Source organism: Caenorhabditis briggsae, assembly GCF_000004555.2.
Source record: "Caenorhabditis briggsae complete genome, chrX, whole genome shotgun sequence".
NCBI lineage: Eukaryota > Metazoa > Nematoda > Chromadorea > Rhabditida > Rhabditidae > Caenorhabditis > Caenorhabditis briggsae.
The window spans coordinates 19511870-19520909 of record NC_013491.2 but is presented as its reverse complement, the minus strand read 5'-3'; the positions used below and the strand labels follow the sequence as shown (position 1 = coordinate 19520909).

General features: G+C 36.5%; 1 protein-coding gene across 1 annotated transcript in view; it reads right to left on the bottom strand.

Moving 5' to 3' along the window:
- The window catches only part of Cbr-nhr-71, a gene marked incomplete at both ends in the record, with an annotated part of 12363 nt that extends 8354 nt beyond the window's left edge, over nt 1-4009 (bottom strand). The window contains 6 exons of the mRNA XM_045240607.1: nt 315-637; nt 735-843; nt 1544-1645; nt 2094-2183; nt 3031-3075; nt 3938-4009. Coding sequence (XP_045093544.1) covers nt 315-637; nt 735-843; nt 1544-1645; nt 2094-2183; nt 3031-3075; nt 3938-4009 — 741 coding nt within the window. The remainder of the gene's footprint in view (nt 1-314; nt 638-734; nt 844-1543; nt 1646-2093; nt 2184-3030; nt 3076-3937) is intronic.
- Nucleotides 4010-9040: the final 5031 nt, after the last annotated feature.

Below are 9040 nucleotides of genomic sequence, written 5' to 3'. Positions count from 1 at the left end.
TTTGATATCTTTCACAGAAAATGAGATATATAGGCTCAAAGTGGACGATCCGGGTGTCGTTCTATTAGAGGTTTTACGGTAGCTCGAAAACTATAAAATTTAAAAAAAAATTCTGTGAGTGTAAAGTTTTTAAATTTAGGTCTGCTTTACACCCTCAAAAATTTTCAAAGTGATCAGCAACCTTACAGCCGGGCGCCAGACTTGTAAAAATCGACGAAATGACTGGAGATCAACTGAAAATTCCGTTTTTTTTACATCTTATTAACCGGTACTACAAAGCTACTGTAACCTCCGATATCATTGCTGACCCATACCTTGTAAATTGTGCTTGTACTTGGAATCGGCTCATCATCAATCTCCAACTTGACATGTTTCTTGTATACTCCAGGAGAATTCACGTAGTCTGTGGAAACTCGTCTTGGAGTAGAAAATCCATAATCTGTTCGGATAGCATCAACGATATATGAACTTGAAGGTGTAGGTACATCCGATGAAAAACTATTACTACTCCGTTCAGGTGGACTGCCCGCTAAAGATACCGAATCCCCGTTTAGCGTCCGTTTCCGCCTTTCCTTCTGTGAGCCAGTGGGGTCGCGACGTGGTTGGACAGCTGCAAAAAGAGCAACTTTTTTTCCTTCTTTGATCATTTATGGGTTTAGGCACGAGGAAGTGTTTCTCAAGCGTGCTTATTACTCATAAGTCAACTTATTTGTTGTGCTAGAATCATCACTAACCAGAAACTTTCATCCCCGCTTCAAGGCACTTGGTGAAACGACATGACCTGCACGCACACCTCCCATCCGGGTCAATCACGCAACTGTTTGTGTGTTTACATCGGTATTCCTGGAAAATAAATCATAAGGAAATGAATAACGGATTCTGAAAATCTCTGAAAATGTCTAGAACTAGTCTAGCACTCATTCTCAAAAAGTGTTATTATTTGCTTCTGTCTGTTTTCGGAGTTTTTTTTTCAGTTTTTTCCAGAGAACCAAATTTGGCTAGTTATTGTCTTTTTCTGCAAAAGCACAAATTTTTATCAGTTCTCTCGTTTTTTCTCTCATCTATGGTTGGCCGAGTCGCCACTTCCCGGTGATCTTGGATCCCTAAATTATCGAGGAGAAAGAAAGGAAAAAGCCAATCGGAAGCTTATGAAAAATGTTTACATACGCTCTTCACTCAGAGGCTACGCTGTTAGAACAAGTGATTTTTGTGCAACACCACAGGACCTTATATTGGCACAAGAAGATAGAAGTAGCACAAAGCAGACAGTTTACAAGAGCACAAATTAATTGGGCTTTGTTGGTTTCGGGCGGATAAATGAAGTTTGTGTTTTCATTTGAGATTTTTGAAAATTGCAAAAATTAGTTAAAAATTGTTTTTATGAATCAACTCGCAATATGTTATTTCTGGCGTAACACAAGTATGGCAGCTTTAATGGTAATAGAATGCAAGCTGGAATATCTCAACTTTTCAAATTATTTCGGCCACAATTTGAAAAAAAACCCAAAAACCTATCATGAGTGGTTTTCAAATAAATACTCACTGCTTTTTCTACAACTGTCCGCCGAAAAAATGCATTGCAGGAACGACAACTAATTGCTCCATAGTGAAGACCATCCGCAGGCGCTGAACAGACTTGACATTCCTGCAAAAATATTGATTTTTTTTAATTTTCCAGTTTTTCAGAGACTCATGTCTCCCCAGACATCATCCCACTCAATTCCTAGAATTACTAAAAGTTTTGGGGTCTCGTTATCTATCTTCGTTTATTAGTTATTCATTAAAAAGTGACGAGGTTCTCACGGCCTCTTCCTGTTTAGGGCACCATCTTTTATCTCGGCCGATTTTATATTCCCTAATTTATCAAACAGCACCGACCAAAAATAATTTCAAAAAATATGTAAACCCTGATTTTTAAAAAAGTTGTACCTGCGAATTATATTCGTCTTTCATAATCCGCGCGGATGACGTGGAAGGCGTGGATGATGATAGCGGCGAAATTTTGACGGCTGTGACGGTGTCGTTTCAAGATGTTGTTGTTTCCAGTCGGGGTGTGGTGGATCACAGAAGAAGCGTCGAACACGACGACGAACGGGACCAGACGACGATGGTGATGTGTTGTTTGTCACCACAGAGGCTCTTCGCTTCCTACTAGGTGGGCGTTGCTGCCGCTCTCTGTTCAGCTGAAAAAAAACTGGATAAATGTATATATTTTTTCGAGTATGAGCTATTCTATTGAACGATGAAAAAAAGGGAAAAAAACCGACATCACGAAAATATGGAAATTTTTCAGAGCTGCTGCAAAAGACAGAAGATTAGACAGTATTATGATGAAAAATGAGAACAAATTTGATTTGAATGAGTGAGCCGGATATTTTTCGGATACTTTCCAAGTCAGCGGGAAAGAATATTATAATGTTTGAGGGTGTTTTTAAAATGATTTTCTTCCAGTTCCTTATTTTTTTCGAAAGAGCCCGACTTGACTCATGAATAATTTGTGTGCTGTCTCGTGGGCTCATTTTGAATTCTGGGAATGATTTTCTTAGAATAATGAAGCTAATAGATAGGAAACTATCAACTCTTGTTAAAAAAGTGAATGCCAAGAACAAAATATACAAAACCGGTCAACAAAATATGCAAAAACGTATTTTTCAGCGGATTTTTGCCCATTTCGACTATTTTAGGAGTCTAGACCACGGCTACCATGTTTCCGATCATTCTGAAAATTGTGGAGAGTGTAAAACAGACCTAGACTAATAAATTTGCATTTATGGAATTTTCTGAAAATTCCTAGTTTTCCAGATAGTCGCCGATTTCTGGAATACGCCAACTTTCTTTCACGTTTTCAGTCCAAAAACAGGCAAAAATGAGTGTTTTACAAATATCGGTAAAGCTGAAAAACAAGGAATTTTCAGAAAATTCTGTTAATGGAAAATGTTCAATCTAGGTCTGTTTCACCCATTCCAAACTTTTCAAAGTGATCATACACTTGACAGCTGAATGTGAGCTCCAGACTTCTGGAAATGCCGCAAATCTACTGAAAATATGATTTTTGCAAATCTTATTGACCTGGTACTGTACCAATTTTTGTTGAAAATGGCGAATGTCAAGAACAAAGTACACATTCTCTGTGTACAAATATCAGAACTCCAAGAACTGATATTTTGCGCACTATTGGAAAAGATTCTAGCCCAAAAAAGGATAATTTACAGTTTTGAAAAATCCTGAAACAAAACCAGAAACAACAGAACAACTGTAAAACATTGCGCAGAGCGCAATCGCAACGATCCGCGTGGCAAACTTTGAGAGAGAAGAGAAACAGAATAAAAAGGAAACCTGTGTAAAGAAAGGTTGCGCTGGTGCTGTAAGAAAAATAAGAGAGATGGTTCATACAGTTGCATAAGAGCATTGTAAGCCAACAAGACGGTTTACATTAAAACCGATATCTAAGAAATGCCGCGTTATGGGAACGTATCTAGTTGTAACAATAAAGAATAGTCTCTGGTCATCAAAGATTTTTCTTTTTTTTTTGTTAAACACATTTCTTATCTCGATTCCTGTTACATTTCGCTACAATTCTGTGAATGATTCTTATGATTTTTCGACTCGAGAGCACATACATTATCAGTTGGATGATTGATAAGCACGTGGAGACGTAATGACAAAAAAGAAGAGAATATTACAGAGAAGAGCTTCGAGGCAAACAAGTATGGCGAATGTGATGACGGTAACAGTGATAGTGAAAGTAACGATACTGATCAAAGACGAGAAACAATCGATTCTGATGTTTAGACGAGTTGTAAAAGTAAAGAAAACAGAAAGTTGTAAAAAAAGAACCGAATTCTTATTCTACAAGGGATGAAAAAGCTCATCAATACCCGCGCTAACAAATGAGAATATCCGGGTTGATTAGGAAATGATAATGATTGATTCTCACGTTCCCACCACCAACACCGTAAGAATATCTATTTGATCTGACGTCCGAAATACATGCACACACAAAGATCATTGTGTTTGTATTTTCTGCCGTGTCTCGGTCGGTTGTCTCGAGAATGGTTTGGTTTGTTAGGATGCAGGGAAGAACCGTGTCCGGTAATATACACAAATATACATGGATTGGTGTTGGAAGAGACATCAGAGAGGGACTAACCTTTTCCTATTAACAAAGCGAGCAGAGAGAACGCAAATGGAAGAGAATCAGAGAAGAGAGGAATGAGGGCATTTCTCGTTTTGTCCTCTCTACTCACACACTCTCATTATCTCTCGATTCATTCAGTTCGAATAGTACGTTTCTCTCTTTTTTTTATTTACTATGAAAGAAACATCTGGTGGAAGAGGGAGAACTTGATGATTTAAATCAAACGGACAGTACTTAAAAAGAAAGGCGCCAGGAAGGGAGTGGAGAAATGCGAGAAAACGATACCTAATCGGTGATGGAAGATGATTGAGTGTTTAAGATAGTGTATGTGTCGATACAACGTTTTTAAAGGATTTTTAAAAGCAAATCGAGATTTCAAAAAACCCAAAAATCAAAAAACAATTGTAACTTTAGAGACTGAATAGATTGTCTAGGAATTTTTTATTTTTAAAACAAAAAGAGTTTTCAATTTTTTTGAGGGTTGTGATTGCTCAAAATTAATTTTCAGTGAATTTAAATCAAAAAATCCGAAAACCCGTATTTTCTCTAATACAAGCCTACCCAAACCGTCAACTTTGAGCCTATATATCTCATTTCCTGTAAGAGATATTAGAGACTAGTCAACTAACAGAATATTCATCATAATTTCAGAAATATTTTGAAAGTAAACTATTTTTTGACACCTTTCAGAGGAATCGAGATAATTGAGCTCAAAGTATAAGCTTCTATTAAAGGAAATACAACATATAAATATCTAAAATAGATTAAATTTTGAAAAGCGAAACAACGCTTCCTTTTGTTTTCTAAAACATTTTATCTTAGCGAACATCTGTTACTTGAACAACTAAACTAGAAAAAAACCGCTTCCGTTTTATTTCATAACACTGCTAGCTTACAATCCAATAAAATATATAAACATCGCAACTTTTCAACCCCAATGATTTTCGATCAGCAGGCTCCACACGTCAGTTGTGTTGGCTAAAGTTAGATCCGATCGAAACAAAATCTCACGTCGGTTGATATATCACCAAAAAGAAAAAGAGAGAAACAAAAAGTTGTGACCAACGAGAGAAAAAGAGGATTATATGAAACTTTTCATCGAAAAAAAAGTAGGCGCGAGAACAAAAAGAACGAGAGAACGAGATGGATTAGAAAACGCAACATGATAGCATTGCTAGACACTACACTGCGGATTTCTCGTGAATGATAAGAAGATAATCGAAATAATAAGAAATAAGTGAGAAAATCACTTTTCAACTAGCAACATGGATGGTCTGACTTACCTATCTCTAGAGCGTAGCCCCCGTGCGCAGCAGGCTGCCTCACAAAGATCAAAAATCTTTCTCCGAGTTGATTCTAATCGGTTAAGGGTCGCCCCTTCTTTACTCATCACTCTCTCTATCTGATTTTTCGATATCCGAGAGGGGAAAAGAAGAAACAAAGGTATCCTTTCCCTTTTTTTTCCTTAAATGTAGTTTGATGACGTGAATTTTATATTTTATGGGTGTGCCTTGGTGAGATCGAAATAAGTTAAAATAGATTGAAGAAGTATGGAGTGAAAACCTCGAAAATTATATTGTTTGAAAAGGAAATAAAAAGTTCAGCTGTTCTTGGAATAACCAATAATCTCCAACTGCAATTTCTCATTCAATCAATAGCTTTTATAAATCTGCCGTCAGAAAAGGGAATGCAAAGTTTGATGAACGCTATAGTCTTTTAAAACAGGAAAATCTTGTCTTTTCAAAGATTAGTCTTCCCGAACGCAAATGATTTCGTATTAGAATGTTTTTCAATTAAACCTAACGCTAGATTTAGGTAGAAAAGTAACATCTACATTACCGGTCGAGAAGATATACAAAAAACATATTTTACAGTTGATTTACGCCCATGTTTCCCATTTTCAGATGTCTGGAGCACGGCTGTCATGTAAACACTTGGTAATTTTGAAGGTTGTAAAACAGACCTAGATTAAAAACTTTGCATTCACAAAATTTTTTGAAAAATTTTTTTTCAGATATTTGCTAATTTCTGAAAGAAACCGTTTTTTTGGCGTCTTATTGTACTGAACACGTGGAAAAACAAGTGTCCTTCAAATTTCGGCCATTAGCTGAAAATTTTGGGATTTTCAAAAAAGTCTGTGAATGCAAAGTTTCTTACCTAGGTCTGTTTTTTTTACTATCCGAAGTTCTTAAAAGGATCAGAAACTTGACATCTGAGCTCTAAAGTCCCGACAAAAGTCAAAATGGCCCAAAATGAACTGAAAAATAAATTTGTGTGTACCTTATGGTGAATAGGAGAAAATTTACTTTCCAACAAAGGCACTTCTCCACCAAAGACTAATAATTTCAGAATTGAATACCCTCAATAATTAACTCAATCTATGAAAAAATAACATTGACGGTTTCTGTGCGTGGTTGATGCTCAGTGGGTTTATACAAATTGCTCGATTCTCTGACAAAATATGATGTGAGAATATATAAACCAATTTTGTGTCTTTTTTCTCGATTGTTTTCATTCACAAGAGCAAGTAGTCGCTTCTAGCTATTCCAAGAAATTGTTTAGCAAAGAAGCAAATGAAATTATTCTCAAAATTTTCCTTGTACTTCCGCATCAACTTTTACTTAAATTACTGCTTTGATGAAAGAAGAAATGAAGGAAAAATTGGGTGTGGTATGGGAAATTGAATAAAAGAATAAGTGAGAGAGAGAGAGGGGAGAGAGAAAACCATTTAGACCTGTGGTTTTTTTTTCTTCTTCCGGTGGTCTCTCGATTATCAGTAAGAAGAATAGCGACTAAATTTTTAAGAGATTTTCCCCTGCATCTCATGACAACAAAACAGAAAAGGAACACTAAAAAATATGAATACTCAGAATGTCAGGTTTCCCTGAGCAGCAGGAAAATAGAACGGAGAACATAATGATCGTTCATCTCTGGTTTTTCTCTTCTTTTTGTTTTCAGTTTTTAGCTGATGGAATTATAGTATTCAAAGAATTTTTCAAATTAAAAACATTTTGCAAGAATAAGGAAGAAGCTGGTCATAGAACAGAGCATTCTTCAAACGCATTCGCGCAAAAAGGGCACAAAAAACCCGAGAACCGGTGGAAGTGGGCGAGCGAAAAATGAAACTTTCTTTGGTTTGAGCCAGATCAATAGAAACGGCCTGCTGTCTCCCCCACCGCGTGGTTGTTCTGTTGATCCGTACTATTTGCTCTCAATGTGTGGTGGTGGCCCCACCAAAAAGAGAAAGAGAAAAAGAGCAATAAGAAGGATGTGCACAGAAGCAAAACGGAAGACACTCGACTTACCTGCCAGAAATATGTGCCATATAAAACTGCCTTTGCAATTTCATGGTGTTTGTATTATACTTGTGAATTGAAAGAAGGGCATTCTTGCATTGTACTTTTTGGCACATTGTAAGTGTGCACTCAGGCAACACCGGCAGGTGCTTAATTTTTAAGCTTCAGATTGATAACTTATCATGCTCCAATTGTCACGGAAGTACAAGAAGTTGCAAGCCGATTTTCCCTAACTTAGAAACCTTTCTGATCTTTTGAACGTTTTTTGTCATGTGACAATCCCTAGGTTCGCCAGATTTTGAATTTTGCAGGCCGACTAAAATTATCAGGTTGAAAAAGCCTGTGATTATGGCTCATTGAATCATGAAATTGTATGAAAAATTCGAAAAAATACATGCTTAACAATTTTTGAATTCACGTCGAATGGGAAACTAAAAAATGAGCTGCTGAGTAACTACTGTATTCCATAAAAAACGCACGAGTTAAAATATTTCAAATTTGTAATTGTCCGGGAGAAAATTTTCAAATACAACATCTTGAAGATTAATGTGAGAATTTCGGATTTTTTAATGATATCGTGTTCCTTTTTTCCTCCGTTTGAAAATGAAATTTGGCCAATTTACACCGAAGCAGGACACGGAGACCCCTGGTCAAAATCGACTAAGTCTACGGCGGAGATTGACGGAAGATTAAGAAGAGACAAGGCACTTTTTAAGAATTTGTGGCTAGCGACTAGACTTTCTTCGAAAAGGGAGAGAGAAGAGTATTTTTGAAACATTTTTTGGATTTACGGTCTACATTTTAACATTACGGCGCTTTATATATGATGGCTGTCGGCGTAGCTATTTGAGCCGCCTAGCTCAGCTGGTTGCAGTGTCGCACTTCCAACGGCGGGCCCACAAGTTCAACTTATTGAGGGAATTACAGTAGTGACCAATAAGATATTTAAAAAACGTTGATATTGACCGTTTTCAAAAGCCAGGAGCTCGAATGTCGATTTTAAGAACACTTTGAAAATTTTGGAGGGTGTGAAACAGAACTAGATTGACAACTTTGCACAGACAGATTTATTAAGATCAAATTTTCTCTGAAAACTCGTAGTTTTTCCGCTATGTCGATTCCTGAAACACTTCATTAAGAAATTGGCAAATAGGACTAGGGAATTTCAAAAATTCTCTGACTCCAAAGTTTGAGATTTTGGTCTGTTTTGCACCCTCCAAAGTTTTCAAAACGACTGGAAACTTTAAAGCCGAGCTGCAAGCTCCTGAAAATGGTGAAAATGACCAAAAAGCAAACGAAAAATACGTTTTTGTGAATCTTGTTGACCAGTACAGTATATGAAACAAATTTGAAGAATTTCTATTTCATATCTCTCATCTTCAAATTTATTTTTCCAATTTGAGTAGTTGTATGTTCAAGGAATGATGAGCAAGAAACAAATACTGAATGATGTCAAGCTCAGATAACCAGTAAGCGTGTCGAAAACATGCCTATATATCCGACGTGTGTTTTTTTTCATTGCAATGAGAAATGAGTTAATGTAAAAGGGAAAAAAACAAGATGGACAAAAATATGCTCAAGAAAAAAATAAGATCATTATTTTATT